The sequence below is a fragment of the Hyalella azteca genome, unplaced genomic scaffold (assembly GCF_000764305.2).
Source record: "Hyalella azteca isolate HAZT.00-mixed unplaced genomic scaffold, Hazt_2.0.2 contig1045, whole genome shotgun sequence".
Classification (NCBI taxonomy): domain Eukaryota; kingdom Metazoa; phylum Arthropoda; class Malacostraca; order Amphipoda; family Hyalellidae; genus Hyalella; species Hyalella azteca.
Genome location: NW_025931377.1, coordinates 32,822 through 51,411, shown reverse-complemented (window position 1 = coordinate 51,411; position 18,590 = coordinate 32,822). Strand labels below are relative to the sequence as shown.

At 37.7% G+C, this 18,590-nt stretch overlaps 1 protein-coding gene across 1 annotated transcript; it reads left to right on the top strand.

The window, feature by feature from the left end:
* Positions 1 to 1,525: 1,525 nt before the first annotated feature.
* Positions 1,526 to 17,371, top strand: LOC108670509 (AP-2 complex subunit alpha). Its single transcript, XM_018157984.2, has 19 exons — positions 1,526 to 1,620; positions 2,357 to 2,568; positions 2,881 to 3,074; positions 3,559 to 3,790; positions 4,407 to 4,598; positions 5,056 to 5,123; positions 5,396 to 5,564; positions 6,120 to 6,257; positions 6,749 to 6,931; positions 7,803 to 7,934; positions 8,172 to 8,369; positions 9,432 to 9,588; positions 9,764 to 9,874; positions 10,449 to 10,581; positions 10,877 to 11,006; positions 11,571 to 11,709; positions 12,476 to 12,620; positions 13,262 to 13,466; positions 14,109 to 17,371. The coding sequence occupies exons 1-19, from the start codon at positions 1,557 to 1,559 to the stop codon at positions 14,184 to 14,186; spliced, it is 2,880 nt and encodes a 959-aa protein (XP_018013473.1). The 5' UTR covers positions 1,526 to 1,556; the 3' UTR covers positions 14,187 to 17,371.
* Positions 17,372 to 18,590: the final 1,219 nt, after the last annotated feature.

Genomic DNA, 18,590 nt, shown 5'->3' with positions numbered 1-18,590 from the left:
CGCAAGGCCCCATGCCCTTGGCCCTTGGGCCCCTCTTGCAAGTTGTAATGGTCTAAACTCAACAGTTTGACCCCTGGCCCCATCCCCATGGTCTCATCACAACTCCCTTTAGAAATATGTGGAGTTTCGAAATTGATAGTAATAAATCAATAAATATTTGAACTGGGAAATTCCTNGTATGTTGCAATTCTCAGGTATGTTTCTATCATCAAAACTTCACTGAATCTGAATGTTAGACTGATGCATAGGCATAGGGAAATGTATTTGAAGAATATGCTACTAAATTGTAATGGAATTTCATGAAGGGAGATTCCTTTTATTCTGAGAGGGCCATTCTGGAAAATTGGGCTAAAACCACATGTGAATGTGGCTTTTTGGCAAAAGTGTGCAACTGTCCATGGCAACTCCATGCTTAGGTAGCTACAGACGTACAGTCAAATTCTTGTGTTAATGGCTGTTGCCTTATTTCTCTCAAGAAAAACTATACCTAAAAACCCTAGATATATTCAGGCCTGCAATTTTCATAAATTGCTCTCAGAAACAATAGATACATTGTATTTGCCAGCTATTTATAAAAATGCTGCCCTTAAATTCCACTTATTCCAGGTGGAACTGAGAGGCATTATGCATGCCCACTGCATACTGGCTTCTGACCTGTATGGGGGAAATGAGAAGTTGGTTATTGGACAATCAAACTGTTTATTTATGGGATTAAATTAGTAACAGTTCGAATGATGTCTTGAAGTATAAGATCAGACCTTATATCTTAATATTTCATCTCTTTAATGCATGTTAGTAATTATGTTTGACAATGAAAACATTTTCTCATGAAGAATTTTGATGCACTTATATTTATTCTTACTTTATTTAATATATATTCTCAAAATTAGATTATCCAGTGGTAAGATTCCTAAAAGATTGAAAATACGTCACTTTAGAGTTGCAAGATTTAGAAAATAATTTGTAATTTTCCAATCTTGATTGCCTTGGGACTAGATCTTCTCCATGCCTAAACCAGACTGTCCACTAGGCCCATATAGCTAGAGATATTGGCATCTGCTCAATCTGTCATCTCAACCCTAGATTAAAATTTTTATTCATACAAATATTTTGTTGCTGCAAAATTGCTAATTTGTTCTCATATGAGTTTTCTTATGTATGAAATCTTAAATCTTAGCAAAAATATTAATGTGGAGGTACCATTAATTTGTGTGCAGGTACCATCATTCCCTTTATTACCATCTTTCTTATGAGAGTAAAACATAGAAGTTACTTTTACTGCATTAATGTCAATATAAATGTATGAAATTATTTCATATGGATATATGTGTATATTATCTATCTACATTCAGGATTTGTCTAAAGTTTGAGTTCAATTGATTTGTGGAAGATTTTGGTGTGTGAAAGTTTCATTCCTATTCTGATTTTTTGACTTATCTACGTACTGATCAACTCGGGTAAAGAGGCAAAATTTTTCATAAAGATTGTTGGTTTTGTGTTTTAAATTAACCAACCACATTTCCAGTTGCTGAACCACTGACTTAGAAGGCCTCAAGATGCCAGCTGTCAGAGGAGATGGCATGCGAGGCCTTGCTGTCTTCATTTCTGACATCAGAAATTGTGAGTTGGAAATATCTTCTATTTGAAAAAAAGTGCTACCTATGCATACCGCAAGTTGCATCTGATCAACGTAGGTTATTAATCTTACCCAGCAATGTGTAGACTTTAGGTCCAACCCTGCAATGTGTAAACCTTTGGTCCCATCCTGTAAATGTGTGAATTTTTGGTCCCAACCAGTAAATGTGTAAATTTTTGGTCTCACACTGTAAATGTGTAAACATTTGGTCCCATTCTGCTGATGTGCTAGCTCCTTGGCTTAGTTGCAATTTTATTGAACCTTCAAGTTTTTGAACCTTTGATTCTGCTCTGAAAATCTTTGAATTGAGGTCTCATCTTGGTTATGAGAAGCTATTGTTTAAGGTCTTGTATGATCTGGATTTTAGGTTCTGCCTTGCCTTGTATAGTTAAAAGCACAGAGTTGTCATTTGATTTCAATTTAAAATAAAAGCTTCTTGGGGTGGGACCTTATGCTTTTCAATTTCTGTATCTTGGATGCAAAATGCAATTTACAAGATGAAAATTATCACTGAACTTGAAATTTCTGGTTATTTTTACTATTTTATGATGGTACAACAGTATACCTATGTAAATATAAGAAGAGTAGGTAGTACATATATGTTTAAAATTGGTCATTTTCTATTTTTTATTTTTTTACTTTCCTGCTAGCATCTCTAAAGCAATGATTTCTATTTCCTCACAATATACCTTTGTACATAAAAATTTGTCTACTTGCCAGGCAAAAGTAAGGAGAATGAAGTGAAGCGGATCAACAAAGAGCTTGCCAATATCCGGTCCAAATTTAAGGGAGATAAAACGCTTGATGGATACCAAAAGAAGAAGTATGTCTGCAAGCTGCTCTTCATTTTCTTGCTAGGCCATGACATTGACTTTGGTCACATGGAGGCTGTCAATCTCCTCTCTTCCAACAAATATACTGAGAAGCAAATAGTGAGTGTCATGTGTTGTGTTGAGCTTTCTTGAAGCTAACTGTTATAGTTGTTTGTTGAGTGCAAACTTTTTACTTATGCTGAAATTTGATTTGATAGTGAATAGTGATTATAATTTCTGTAGCTGAAATATGAAGTTAAATGAAATCTTGAGCAAATTTTTTTGATAAAGTGGTCAGGAAATTGTTTAATTTTGGAAATAATATTCAGCTAAATTTATTTGATAGTATATTTACAATTTATGTAACGCAATTGCAAAAATTAGGCTGTTCCATAGGGAATGTGGTAATTATTTGCTGATTTTATTTTCCAGGGCTACTTGTTCATCTCTGTGCTCGTGAACACAAACAGTGACCTCATCAAGCTCATTGTTCAGAACATCAAGAATGATTTGAACAGCCGCAACCCTGTGCATGTGAATCTTGCCCTCCAATGCATTGCCAATATCGGCAGCAAGGAAATGGCTGAAGCTTTTGGCCACGATATTCCTAAGCTTCTGGTATCAGGGTGAGACTAAGGCTCAATTTTTGGTGGTTCATTGACTACCACCTATACTAGGGTTTTTGAGATATAGATTTAGTTTTTGGTTGGAAATTATTTGCTATCCTGGGTACCATAATGTTTTCAGCTTCTAAATTTGATATGAACCGACAGAAGAGAGCAAAATAGAAATAAAATATTTCTGGGGGCCATTAGGAAATGAAGTGAAAGAATCTGCAATTATGCGTATAGTTAATCATTAAGAAAAATCGAAATTTTGGTAACATGGTGTTTATACAGAGGAACAAGATCCTCTCCAATGCAACTTAAATTTTTCTCAGCACCAAGCAAATTTTATGAATGAAGTGCATTTTTTCTTGATTTTTGTAAAAAAATATTACAAAATTTTTCAAGAGATTGATATTTGTGGAAAATATTTTTTGCTTTTTTAACATATGAGTAACCATCAGTATTGATTTAATAATAATTTGTCCAAAATCAAATCAAACAGAGAGACCATGGACGTAGTGAAGCAGTCGGCTGCGCTGTGTTTGTTGCGTCTCTTCCGCACAAACCCTGACATCATCCCAGGGGGGGAGTGGACGTCCAGGATCATTCATCTGCTCAATGACCAGCACCTTGGTGTTGTCACAGCTGCTTCTTCCCTCATCGAGGCTCTCGTCAAGCTCAACCCTGATGAATACAAGGGCTGTGTCTCTTTGGCAGTCTCGCGTCTCAGTAGAGTGAGTAGATCAAATAAGCTGCAGTTATGTGTTCATACCTCAGGAAGTAGGCTGGAGACTTGAACTTCGTTCTGCTGGTGCCAGCCTCAAGTTTCAGAGTGAGTAAAGGAAATACCCGGCAATTGTGCGTTCAAAACTCAGTGGGTTGGCTTGAGACATAGGCTGCGTGTCGTGTTGCCTGTGCAAGGACTACGTCCCAGAGTGAGTAAAGCAAATAAGATGCAGTTGTATGTCCTTGCTTCACAGTGGATTGGCTGGAAACTTGGGTCCTTGCTGGTGGTTGTTTCATACCTCAGCAGATTGCATACAGTATAACTGGTTGTGATCAGCTGCCTCTTGGATTAATTTAACTGTTCTTCAAGAGCCCGAGACAATCAGTTCTCTTTGAGCCCAAGGCAATCATTCTATTAATTTGTGTGAAATTGTGCCACATTCATGTTGGTTAAAATATTTCTCACCCTGAAGTAGCCTAAGGAGTTGAAAAATAATGTGTCCTTAAGACCATAATATTACCAATGTACAATTATTCTGTTATAGCATGCACGGTTGGAGTACGTTGGCCTGGAACCATAATTATAAATATCCAGCACTCACTCCTCATTCTCACTCTTGACAGATAATCACAGCAAGCTACACGGACCTACAGGACTACACATATTATTTTGTGCCGGCACCGTGGCTCTCCGTGAAGTTGCTGCGATTGTTACAACATTACCCGCCCCCCGAGGACCCAGGCGTTCGAGGCAGGCTTAATGAGTGCCTCGATGCTATCCTCAATAAAGCTCAGGAACCTCCCAAGTCTAAAAAGGTTTGCCTTTTCAAGTTTTTGTTTGTTTGCTAAGAATGTTTTGTGATTAAATTGTACTAGAATAGGGTAATTGGTTGCTCATTAATGGTGGTCCACAACTTTTGAATTAGGATGAAGTTTACCTTTTTTGATATCTTTACGTGTGCTTCCCAAAAGAATTAGTTTGTTTCATCATTTCTCCCAATGTTTCTTTTAGAATAGAGTGAAGTTTTCATGAAATATCCCGGTAATTAGTTCCACTATAAAATTATTTGCTGGTAGTCATCATGGTTTCAATTTTGTCAAAATATCTTTTCTCTTCCAAGTTCCACAAATGACTGTGAGCAAAGCTAGTGATTATTTGTTGGTCAGGTAGCCCCACTGTTTTTTGGATGATGTCAGTTCACATCTTTACAATTTATTCATGGCAATGTACTGTATTTTTTTAGTTGCGTCTGATTAATTTCTTCTTTTCCAGGTCCAGCACTCAAACGCCAAGAACGCTGTTCTGTTCGAGGCAATTAGTATTATCATCCATTCTGACAGGTTAGCGCCTTATGATAGCCAGGGTACTGCAATGTCTTCAAATGTTTCAGTTTAATTATTTGCTTCAGGAATCTATCACATAAACTTCAGCTTCTCTAGATCATAACTACTATTATTAAAAAAAAATTTGTCTTGTCTCAACTTTTATAACGACCATTAAATACCATCTTGTCTCACCTATATAAGATAAGCTTTGACTATATACTGATTCCCTTCCAAAATTTTCGTTCTCAATATCTGATCAAAACATTAACGATGTTTGTTATGGTCAGTGAGGCTGCGCTGCTGGTTCGAGCCTGCAACCAACTTGGACAGTTTTTGTCTCACCGTGAAACGAACCTGCGCTACCTCGCCCTGGAGACCATGTGCTTGCTGGCCACTTCAGAGTTCTCGCACGAGGCGGTCAAAAAACACCAGGAGACGGTCATCAACTCTCTTAAGGTGTCCGCTCTCAACTCCCGCTTATTTGTTTCTCCTTAACCTCGTCTTTATCAATACGTAGTGCGTATTTGCGTCTCCTTAATCTCTTCCTTATCAATACATAGTGCCGTCATGTGAATTGATGACGTTTCGAGCGTGAGGACGGAAAGATACATCTTGGAAATGTTTAGTTTGCTTTTTCGAATCACCCCTAAAATTCTTATTAAAGGCTAACTTTATTTGAATTTATTTTTGTGGTAGCCATCGTAACATATTTGACGTTGCGTTTGAGATTCACTTTGAATGAAGGCTTATAAATATGATCCTGATTTAATAGCAACTTTCTAATAGAAGGCACACTATTTGACATCTATTCACACCTATGTTCGTTTATTGAAGCTATTCACAAATTGAATAAAGCTAAATTATAAAAATTCAGTTGTTTAAGATCTCAAAGTCTTATTTCAAGTATAAGGAAAAGAATCATTTTCTAAATTTGGAAGGAAACTGGGAATTTACATCATGTGTATGAAAACCAAACTTGAGAGAATAAAGAATATAATTTTTTCATGGCAGACTGAGCGAGATGTAAGTGTGCGGCAGCGCGCCGTGGATTTGCTCTACGCGATGTGTGATCGCACCAACGCCGAGCAGATCGTACACGAGATGCTCAACTACCTGGAGAGTGCCGACTACTCCATCAGGGAGGAGATGGTCAGTGTCTCGTAGTTCAATTATCTGTACATGTAAGCACAATATCGAATTCTGCTTGAATTATCCGTAAATGGGATCACAATATGTAATGCAAATTCACTTATCTCTGTATGATATCCCAGTATTGCAATGTACATAGTTAAATTATCTGTAAATGAACTATAAAATTCTAGTTAAATTATCGGTAAATGAAAGACTAATCTCAGATGAAATCATTTATATACTTCAGTTAAGTTAGTAATTTTTCATAATTGAACTAACTTAGTACAGCTGAAGTGAATAGTTTATTATCACCATGCAGTTCGTTCTGCACTCGCCCAGTCTGAAAACGAATTTCTGTCTTCATGATCCAAAATTAACTTCAAATTTATGTTTCTTTCTACATAATTGGTTGCTTAAAATTAAGTACAGAAAAACAATGCGGTAATTTAGTCAACAAGTTGATTACTAAAGTGTCTGAAACTATCTTCAAAATTCCCGTTTCACTCTAGGTTCTGAAAGTTGCCATACTTGCGGAGAAATACGCTGGTGACTACACTTGGTACGTGGATGTGATCCTGAACCTGATCCGCATAGCCGGAGACTACGTGAGTGAGGAGGTCTGGTACCGCGTCATCCAGATTGTTGTTAACAGGGAGGACGTCCAGGGATACGCTGCTAAAACCGTCTTCGAGGTTAGATCCCAGTCTACTCAAATTGAAATCAGTTTATGATGTCTAATTCATACGAAGTTTGAGTTATACATATTTTGTCGTGGCTAGCTAGAAAAGTTACTGAAATTAGCTGATCAAGAAACAATGAGATTGATATGTAAATTCATTTTTTATGGTGATTCACAAATTCGTGATAAATTCATTATTTGATGATGGTGATTCACGAATTCGTGATAAATTAATTTTTTGATGATGGTGATTCACGAATTCATGATAAATTCGTTTTTTGATGATGAAGTTTCACGAATAAATTGTGTAAACATGTGGTAATCCTCTTCACTGAACCGCGAATTGGGAAATCCCCACTAATGTGAATACAAGTGACGGAGATAATAACCTCGTGTAGGTCAATAAATCTTTAACTTTCAATATTCATGTGACCAGTAAGGCAGGTAACTCGCGTGAGAAGGCTGTCCTAGTCTTCGTTACTACTCGTGAAGTTTGTGATTTATAATTACATTAATTTATAATTAATAATATTTATTTCGTTTATTTCAAGTTAGCCACAATTAAAACTTTGCGCACGACTATCTTGTGATTTATTATAGCCTGCAGTTGTTAAATTCTCAAGTTTTAGTTCGTTAGGAGATTGCATATATCTTACAGTTGTTAAATTCTCAACTTAGTTTTAGTTCGTTAGGAGATTGCAAAGATTGAAGCATAGGAAGATTAAGAAAGATTAAGGATTTTAAGCAGACATAATTACCTATGTCTCTTAACTGTTAGGGGCGATAATATTTCTTTCATTAGCTAAGAGTGTGGAGACCAGCCAACCGCTAGGTCCATGAAAGTTTTATATTTGTATTTGAATTATTATTCGACTTTATTGCAGGCTCTACAAGCTCCTGCGTGCCACGAGAATATGGTTAAAGTTGGAGGCTACATCCTGGGCGAGTTTGGTAATCTGATAGCAGGGGACAAGCGGTCCGCTCCTCAGGTCCAGTTCCAGCTTCTACACTCTAAGGTCAGTTTGCTCTTTCAATTTTCTGTGCCATGATAACTTTATAATTTGATTTCAACGTCTTTCTTGCACCCGAATAGAGTCTGGTGTGCTTAGCATGTTCTTGATATGTGGGTAAGTGAGGGGCTTCAATAAATTGTTATCTCTAATATTATATTTAACCTTACGACTTGATTTCGAAATGAAATTTTTAAATGTATAAAATGCTCTACTTATCTCATACACCTTCATTCATTACAGTACCACCTGTGTTCAGCGAGTACTCGTGCCCTGCTTCTCACAACCTACATTAAGTTCATCAATCTTTTCCCTGAGATCAAAACTGAAATTCAGAACATATTGAAGTGCGACTCTAACCTGCGCTGCTCCGACGCTGAACTGCAGCAGCGCGCCTCTGAATACTTGCATCTTAGTCTGGTCACTTCCACGGACGTCCTCGTGAGTACTTTCTCTGAACTGTTTGTGCTTTCCCTGAACTGTTTGTGCTTTCCCTGAACTGTTTGTGCTTTCCCTGAACTGTTTGTGATTTTCCTGAACTGTTTGTGCTTTCCCTGAACTGTTTGTGCTTTTCCTGAACTGTTTGTGGTTTTCCTTCTATATTATGTCACAATATTGTCTTATCATGCACTTGTATACCGTGCCACAATATTGTCCTATCATGCACTTGTATACCGTGCCACAATATTGTCCTATCATGCACTTGTATACCGTGCCACAATATTATATGCATATTATATATATGCATTACTATGCAGTGGCTTCATGTCTCAGATATTTGAACGCTACCAACTCGCATTTTTTGGTCGGCCGTTTTTATACTACCTATGGGTAAAAGCGCACTGTAGACCGAAGTTTAATAATCTCTTTTATTTAATTTGATGGTGACCCACGATTCCAAGCCATTCATGATGTTATTCTGGTGAAGTAATATGCACATTTTATGTTGCATCTCTAGTTACTTTAAAAATGCTGTCATAGCTTTCAACGCTGTGACTGAGACAACTCAGAACTGATCAAGAGATTAACACCTAACACTACAGTTGTGGCGAAAACTACATTTGTAAAATCAATTATTTGGCTAGTTTCGTCATTCATTTCCTAGTAAAGCTACCGCTCAACTATTATATAGGCTTAAATTGTTGGTAGGAATGTTCTTCCGTCACTCCTTCATCCAGAGTGTTACCGCGTCGTGAGTTTGAAAAGAGAACAATTTACTATAGTGATAAGCAAGATTTGTTAGCCGTGATTATGAGATATGTATAATATTGATAAGCAACATTTGTTAGCCGTGATTATGTATCATATTTATAAGGAACATTTGTTAGCCATGATTATGTATCATATTTATAAGGAACATTTGTTAGCCATGATTATGTATAATATTGATAAGGAACATTTGTTAGCCATGATTATGTATCATATTTACAAGGAACATTTGTTAGCCGTGATAATGTATAATATTGATAAGCAACATTTGTTATCCGTGATTGGTGTGTGCAGGCGACGGTGCTGGAGGAGATGCCGCCGTTTGCTGAGAAGGAGTCCTCCATCCTTGCAGTGCTGAAGAAGAAGAGCGGACGCATGAGTGCGCAGGAGGCGCATAAGGAGGCGCGTGCTGCTGGTGGTGCTGGTGGGGCCGCTGCTGCTGTTGCTGCAGGTCTGGTTTCTAATTTTCATTTTGTTGCTGTTGTTTCTGACTTGGGTTTAATTGAGTTTTATTTACATATAAATTAAATAAAGCCTTTTATAGTGCAATGCGTTTAAATTTTGGCCCCCTTCTGTTGAAGAAACCAGAGCTTCAGCAAAATAATGTCCAAACTTTGGTTTTAAAGGTGCTGTCAAAAACTCAACCAATGACAAGAACGCGAAGAACAGCAGCGCCGACCTGTTCGGTATAAGCACTCCTCCAGTGAACAGCCAGAACAACAGCAGCTCCAACACAGGTGAGACGTGATATTTGGATCTAACCTTGCAATCATTCCTGCAGTGGACAATCTGTTAGTATCTCGACTGCTGGGCGATTTTTTGATTTGTTATTAAATATATTCCGTGGATAATTTTTTTCTCTTGCTTATTTGCCGTTTTATGTTTAAGTTGACATTTTTTCCGTGTATTTTTTTAGGAGATTCGAAATATTTCGGATTCTACTACCGACGTACCTACTAAACTCTTTGTTATCGTACAAGCTGTTCACTTTTCCCATTACAAGCCAATAATTTCTTTTGAGATATACAATATTTTGTGGCATTGCCAACCTTTGAATATCCAGGATTCAAAGTCATCGGCCTTCTACCTTCACAAACTTATAATGATGCTTCATTACAAAATTAGCTAACTTCCATATTTTGGACTTGTATTCTAGATATGTAAATCTATATGAAAAATATTCAAACGAGTACGTATTCAATAGAAGTTATTGATTTTCTTTTTACAAAGTATCATTTTTTTAGAAATGTATATTAACGTAACATTGAATTTTGCACGATAAAAATGCCTCACGAGTTATCCACCGAGCAGGAGTGCTGGTAGACGTGCTCGGTGACCTGTACAGTAGCAGCAACAACAGCTCTATGCCGTCGGTAGCCACCAACGGTACTAACTCCGCTTCTCCCGCCACACTAACTTCTGGTGTCACCGACAATATCAAAAAGTCAGTGTCACAAACGTATACGAGTTTACGTAATAATCTTATCAGGTCTGAATCTTTATGTTGGTATTATTTCCATGCTAACTCTTTGTGCCGTAACGTCTTCAGGAGTTACCATTATTATGGCTTGGCAAATCGTTTGAGATCACTTTCTTCTTCTCATTTTAATTTGAATAATTTCATTGATTTATTGCAACGTCTTGAAGAACTGGTTTTGTAGTTTTGAGTATCTCATTCTTCTAGGCCTAAGCGTCAGAGGCATAATGAATCATAATGAATATTGATCTTTTTTGTTCAGGTTTGTTTGTAAGAACAACGGCGTTCTTTATGAAAATGACATCATCCAGATCGGCGTGAAGTCCGAGTTCAGACAGAACTTAGGCCGCATCGGCGTCTTCTATGGCAACAAAACTTCCATGCCTCTCCAGGTACGTAGGAGCCCTCTCGGGTGCATTTCTCGTCACAACACTTTTGTCTCTTGAATGTATTACTACAATTATGGTAGTGCTGAATTGATGCAAGTGTCTCTAAATACACTCGGCTTGATGGTTTCACCTGAAAATGTTTCCGTACAGTAGATATTGATTATAACGATTGATATTTATTTTTTAAGATTATTTGAAGATGTTGGGCTCAGTAAAGGTGGCACAGAGGTTCAAGTTGTTCCTAGAATCAGTAAACTTGTAAACTTGATAAATTTATTATTCTTTGGAAGTGATTATCAATTTTTTAGGCTTAATTCTCGTCAATGTAGAGGCTTGTAGTTCACAAAATTATAATTCGTTTGAAGTAAGATGTGTGCTATGCTCCGCAAGTAAGTAGCAGTTAGAATAAGAGAATGAGATTTTACTAATATGTACGGTATTCCATTGCCTGCTTTGCAACATTTGTATTTATTGTTATCCCAAATTAAAAAATTTATAATAACGTGACATCTTTCCCCATATATTTTCGGCACAGTTGGCCATTCCCAAACGCGTATTATTTTGCAGGGCTTCCTGCCGAGCGTGAGCATTAGCTCGGCTGACTCAGGTCGGGTGAGCGTACAAGTGAAGCCTGTCGAGAGCACCATAGAGGCGGGTGCTCAGGTGCAACAGTTCGTCAACTGCGAGTGTATCGATCACTTCGAGGGTAAGGCCACCTCATAATTCCTTCCTATTTTTGACATTCGTAACGAAGCTGAAAACTGTTTTCTGAAGCATTAGAGAACACGCTTTTACTAGGTATCTAATTCTTGTTTTAGACCTTCATATTCGCCTACAGTAGCCAGCTCATTCACAGCTTGCAATTTAATCTTTTACTGATTCCCTTGATATTAATTTCTCTTCAAATTATAATGCTGTAAAAGCCAGGTTTTTAAATGACTGAGGGTGAGGGACGCCCTAATTTCCGGTTTGGTTTGTTGTAGAAACTTCTGTTCTTCTTTTTTTTAGTCAGCCCTTTCTTTCTACTTCAAACATTTCAATAAAAAGCAAACAATTCTCTTCGATCATTTTAACTGTCATACTTCATCATTCTAACAAAATTAAACTATTAGGTTCTCAAGTGACTGGACCCTACACTCTTCCATAAGTGGGTGAAAAATTACGCATATTAGCACATGGTGTTTTTGCGCTAATTTTGTCATGTAATTTAATAATACCCACTGCTATGATATCATGTATTATATTAATTATATTAATATAATACATTACATACATTATTAATATTAATTGTTAATTATTATGTATTATATTGTAAAATTGGTAAGATATTCGGCATAACCGTATTTGCGTCACACGTTTTTTTTTTGTTTAAGAAACTCAGTCGTCGATCTGTATTAATTTTGTTGTGTGTGATTTGTTTTGTTTAAGAAACTCAGTCGGCGATCTGTATTAATTTCGTTGTGTGTGAGCAGATTTACCCGAGATGCTAGTGTGCTTCACGTACGGCTCCGTGCCACAGCGCTTGTCTCTCAAGCTGCCGCTCTCCATCAACAAATTCTTCGAGCCTACCGACATGAATGGCGAATCATTCTTTGCGCGATGGAAAAATCTCTCCAGGTGCAAATCTTTCTTTTATTCTTGCTACCAATGAGAGTTAATAACGATGTAGTTACTAAATTTATCTGCCATATTTTTATGTTGTATTGAGTTGTTAGATTATGATCATTGTCGGGGGTTGTATGTAAGTTTGAAAATAATTAATTTCATGAAAGAGCCCCTGTCACCTTAATATGTGCATTCATAAGAAACAATATGCTATTTAATATAGATAACGTGGTCATTTCCTGGGGTTTATTGAACAACTATAGATATGATGATAGAAATATAACAGAAAAGTCGGAGAGTCTGTTTTCCGAAAAAATGTTAACTGGGTGTAAATTTATGATCAATGATGTTTCCAAGCATCAAATACATAACTTTGGAAACAACAATTCTCACCGTAATTTATATCTAGATTCAGAAATGGTTTCGTCTGAATCCTGTTACCCCGGAAAGGTTTTCCTTTTTTGAATTTTGCTTTGTCAATACAGTAAAAAATATTGTTGATAGTGACTGAAAAAATTAATGCCCACTCCCTGGTGGGGCTGTGAAACTTACCTGAGAATCCTTGAACTTTCCAATACTTATGTTATTTCTCTATGTAGACTTCCTGGTAATTTGTCTACGAAATGTAATCAAGGCTGTACCGTTTCTCTCAGCCCATCTCAAGAGTCACAGCAGATTTTCAAGACGACCTGCCCCATGGAGTCAGGGAGCATCAGGACCAAAGTCATGGGCTTTGGCATGCAGATCCTGGAGGGCATCGACCCTAACCCCGAGAACTTCGTGTGCGCTGGCATCTTGCATACCCGCACGCAGCAGATCGGCTGCCTCATGAGACTCGAACCCAACCGACAGGCGCAGGTCCGTTCAATTCTTATTGAAATATTTATTAATCATTTATATGGTAATATATTTATTGTGGATTTTTTCTTGCTGATAACATGATTTTTGGAGAGCATTACGTAGAAAAATTGTTTTGTTTACATACTTTGGGCTTGCTTGCATACAAAATATAATGCGACTAGAAAGTTTGAAATGAAAAAATTCTTCAATATTGACAACCTGCCCCGTGCCCCTCTGAGAAACGGTAACACTTGGTCTCGTGTGTGAAGCGTAAGAATTAGTACAGTTTCCCTGAGCACACATTGTTCAGATCTACTAAATTCTGTTGAGCTGCCTTCATATTTATAGGAATATTTGCAGCTGATGCTGGATTCAATTGGCTTTACTTGGTAAACTTGGATCTCTTTTTGTAATCAATTGCTTACTCGCATTGCGTTATCCGACAATTGATATTTATGCATATGAAAGTGAGCCGTTTTGAGCTCGTCTCCTCTTCTTCACAAACGCTGGCGTCGATGTAAATCGTTACTGCTTTACTTTTATAAACTGATAGTAATACCACTGTTATAACTATGAGGATTCTTAGATTGACCGATGGGATGCTATCATGTCTTGCAAAAGTGTCGTTGCGCCTTCAAAGTTTCAATTATTGGATTGCAGATGTACCGACTAACGATCCGAGCGAGCAAGGACGGCACGGCCAAGATATTGTGCAACCTCCTGTCGCAGCAGTTCTAAGCTCATCTCATAACACTCGAGATGTGGAAGCTTCCTTCCCTCCATCTCATCGGCCCATTGTTTGGGTCAAGTCCTCCCGATAATATTGACGTCGCGCGATTCCTGTTGCAGTATGTGACATTTTCTCAGTATTTGTTGACCATGACGCATGTAACTGCACCTATGCCAATTGCCACGGTCGAGGATCCATCCATCCATGATTCAGCTGCAATACTCGTTTAGGCAATGACGTCTAATCCTCATCAACGGGACGTAATCGCTGCACAAACTGTATAAGACGTCCTGCCCGCTCTACTGATCCGTGATCAAGTTCACTTTAATAATAGGCAAGAAGTGACACCTTCATTTCCTTCGTTACTTGATAAGCAACTCTTATCAAGCTTACCCATCCCTCATGTTGTCGGCATTGTAAAAATGTGAGTTTAGTTCGAGGGTGCTGATGCTAAATATTAAGTGTGAGCTCCTGTATATTGGGACTAAGGTTTCTGTAGACCGAACTGCTTTCATGAGCCTCTTGTGTATTGCGGTAGTTTGCACTGCGCCAAAGCTTATCATTGCATTGAATAGGCATTTAGCGTTGTAGTGTCACCCTTCCCTGTGAAATATGCAGGCTGAGATAGCAAGAAATTTCTTGGTGCGGTATGATTCAGTTTCTATTTGAAATGTCGCTTGAAATTCTGACGTTAAAGAAATCTAGAATCTGGGTTTTGTTTAATCAAAAGTTGTACAGAGTTTGAGTTCATTATTTCGTTGTTCTCCCATAGCCTGCGGATGTTGTTGAAGAGAAATTATTTATTACTAAAATGCACTGTCTTTATTCATTTGAGACGTGCGTGTTTATTAAGTTTATATTTTGGATATCTCGATGTTAAGATTATCAGTCATTAGTCATCAAAATATCTGGTTTCTAACGACTTCCGTAAGCCTTTTGATTGCTATGTTGCTGTCAAGTTGAGACGCCTGTTTGTATGGCTGGTCAAATAAACTCCAGTATTTTGGCTCATCATGAATTTGGTTTCTCGTCGAGATTGCACCTACCGTAGTGTTTATGATAGTAAAGTGTTCATCGTTGTTGAGGATATGTGTGTCATGGAAGAGTTGTGTATCAATAACTTTAATCTCGACTGTTCTTGACTGGCTGAATTTTAACCATACAGTAATAGGTTAGTAGTTAATTGAGAGAATTAAAATGTATTTTGGTCTTCTACATGATCTAGAACGACACGTGTGAGGCACGCATGTGTTGTCGATCTATCTTCCAGGACCTCCGCTACTAGAGCGATATCTTTTGCATTGTCATAGATCACCTGGTAATTTTTTTATATTTTTTCTCTCACTGGCAACTGATTATTTTGAAATATTACCATGGCCAAGAAAAAGTCCCTACTCCAGCTGACTCGAGTAAATTTTTGACCCGAGGTTCTTTCGCAACTCCAACTAGGGTTCCAAACGCCCTAATGCTCAGTTGTTGCTTCATTCTAATATCTTCGCTTGGAGCCTATTTTTTGCATGAACAATATTTTTAGTCAAACATTTCATATCACATACGCAATCAAATCAGGAAACATTTTCTTTGCTGAATAATTCCACGTTGATTCATGAGAACGGTTGCGCTTCTCCATATACTTATCATTATTGTATTTGAAATGGGTGCTTGCAAGATATTTGATTTGTATTATGAGACTGTGAAGCAGTCGTTCAGGGACGATGTCATCTCGATCAAGCTTCTGCTTGTCAATTGCCAAAAGATCTCGTCCTCCTGAGGGAGAAATTTCAGAAAAAGTTGCGAGTTTCCCCTGAGATGCATGCCAATATTTCCCGAACATTTTTTCTACACTTCAAACTCATTTGTTTAGCGTTCAAGGCAGTGACGTAACTATTGCGTTTGAAGAGTTTTTGTTCGTAAGAAGTTGTCATTAGAGAGCTGTTTATAGAGTCCTTTTATTACTACCTAGCTCTAATGGATGTGAGTGAGCCCTGATGCTGATATGAACCATCGTTTATCCTAGTAATTAGCAAATCAATTACTAATAATATTTAAAACATACAATCTCGATTGTGTATCATAGATTTGTAAGAGGCGATCAAGCGAGCGTATGATGTGCGCTAGAGCTTATGTGCTCTGGCGTACATACCCTTTGGTCTGTCAGTCGTGTTGATGTTTGGCCTCTTCTTCTCTATGAATAATATGGTTGGCCGGTGGTAACTGGCCACTTTACATAGCTACGATTAATAGTATAAGATGTATCATAGTGACTAATTACTGAACTGTTGTTAATTGAACGTATTTTTTGAACCAGAGTTAATTACTTAGCGTTCTTTTGTTTTTATGGTCTAGATTGTTCATTACAATTTCACTTTGTTGTAATTTCTTCGTCTGTTCTGAGCATCCCTTGCCAGCTCAATGCTATGAACGCCACGATAGAGGGTGATGCCCAGCGCGACATGCTCTTACCCAAGCATTTGTAGGCATTACTCACACAAGGATGCTGGAGTTATTTGTTAAGTTACTCCCTCCCCTCCTTCTGCATGCAAGACTTCTTTTCTTCTCAATGCTAATTGGCTGAGCTTTTGAGCCAGTGTGCATGATGTTCTCGTTTTCCAAAAGCTGGAAATTTATTGTTTCTCTGTGGCCCTTATTTGTGCTACGTGCAAGCTACACACCACGAATGTATTTGAACGCAGTGTTTGAAGCGCATGTTTCTTTCATTTCACGTTCGTGCGAGCTCAAGAGATGATGGCTGGTGTTAATTTAATTCTTGTTCTTTCTGTTATTTTTAATTCTGCACATGTTGCGTGTAAATCGGGCGTGCTTCTTTGAATGGAGGTGTTCTATGTAGCTAGCCACTATTTTCCTTCTAGCTATTCAGCACACTTTCATGTATTAATGGACACAGTCAATGTTCAGTTGATAATGTATTTCTCGGGGGGTTGGAGGGTAGGATTTTAGTAGGTCAATTTTCTCTTGGTCGCGGTAGGAATGGTGTTACTTCCTGGGTAGGAACCGCTAGCATGCGTTCGGTTGCCCTCCAGTCGTTGAGAGTCTAGGAAATTGTTGTATAAATTCCGTTTTTTTTCGGGAGAACGGGAGTGAGGAGCATCTTTTACAGGACAATACTCAATATTGAGAATGAAAACTCACCGTGCAAGCTTTTTTCTATGCTACAGTATTCGTCATCTGCCGCCTGAATTGGTTGTTTATAATAACTCCTTGTCGCTCGTTTTTTGGAATTAATTTTACCTGTTGTATAAAGTTTCTTTTGAAAAATTGTGACGAAATATTATACTATTAAATTTTGCGTGTATTTGTAATATTATTCATTTACTGAATTATTTGTGAGATCCCTGGACTTGGCCTGAATCAATTGGCTTCAGTCTCGATCTGGAACTCCCCCAAACATTCCATCAGCATCGTCCAAATTTTCATCGAACGAACTTGTAATGTTAGGACTTCAATGGCCGTGTTCGGTTTCCTTGTTCAAGTTTATTTCAATTATCAAACTTGTAATGTTACAGCTTCACTGCCCTTGCTAGGAATTACTTGTTCAAGTTACTTTTTTTTGTGATGAGAGTTTTTTATGTCATCTTTATTGGTCGAGGTAAGTCATCCTGCCTATCGAATTTCAATGATCAGTTTACTTGTGCACTAAACCATTTGTTTAGTATCCGAGAAGCTGTCATGTTCATGCAAGATAAATACGTGTTTTATTTGCGTCTTTCATTATCTAACCACTTTCTGTTTCGTATCTACTGAGTTTGTGAGAGTGCGTTGCCCTCCTGATATTCATGCTATTGTTCCTATGTCCGGACACTGACAATAGTAGTCTTCAGCGGATGTGCCGTGCTCGTTACCTACGATAATTTCGGTTATATTTTTGCCTAAATTATGGCGTTGTGATCGTTTGTGAGCGATGACGTCTTCGATCAATTTGACTATATTTTGTATATGATGTCTTATTTTCTTGATTCTATAATCAGTGCATTATTATTTATTGGATCAAATTATTCAAGTACGTTTAGTATATAGTGCATTTGTTCTTGAATTCTTGTTTATCTGAGCTGAAATCTCCTCTGTATTTAAAGCGTACTTGTTGTCTATGGATATAAATTATTATGTTACGAAAGTGCGTTTCCTTATCTATGTTCTGTGCTGTATGTTTGTATGTGTACTTGGGTGATAGCGAACAAAGTCAGAGCGAGTCGTTCTTATTGGGCCACTCTGATTAATTGAGTAGATTTATTGAGTTCTGAAACAGACTGCTGAATTTTTATTCCGTTCTGAATGGCCGTGCGGTGATCTTGGTTGTGCTATGCAACTAAATGCTACTTCACGTTACTTTCATGCACTACTTCATTTCACTACTTATTTGCAGGATCTCTTTCGTCAGTCGATTTCATCAGCTG

Excerpts from the sequence above, each read along its gene's own strand:
- LOC108670509 (XM_018157984.2), top strand. The coding sequence starts at position 1,557 with ATGCCAGCTGTCAGAGGAGATGGCATGCGAGGCCTTGCTGTCTTCATT. Across the intron at positions 3,075-3,558 it reads CCTAAGCTTCTGGTATCAGG|AGAGACCATGGACGTAGTGA; the intron begins GTGAGACTAAGG and ends CAAATCAAACAG. Across the intron at positions 5,124-5,395 it reads ATTATCATCCATTCTGACAG|TGAGGCTGCGCTGCTGGTTC; the intron begins GTTAGCGCCTTA and ends TGTTATGGTCAG.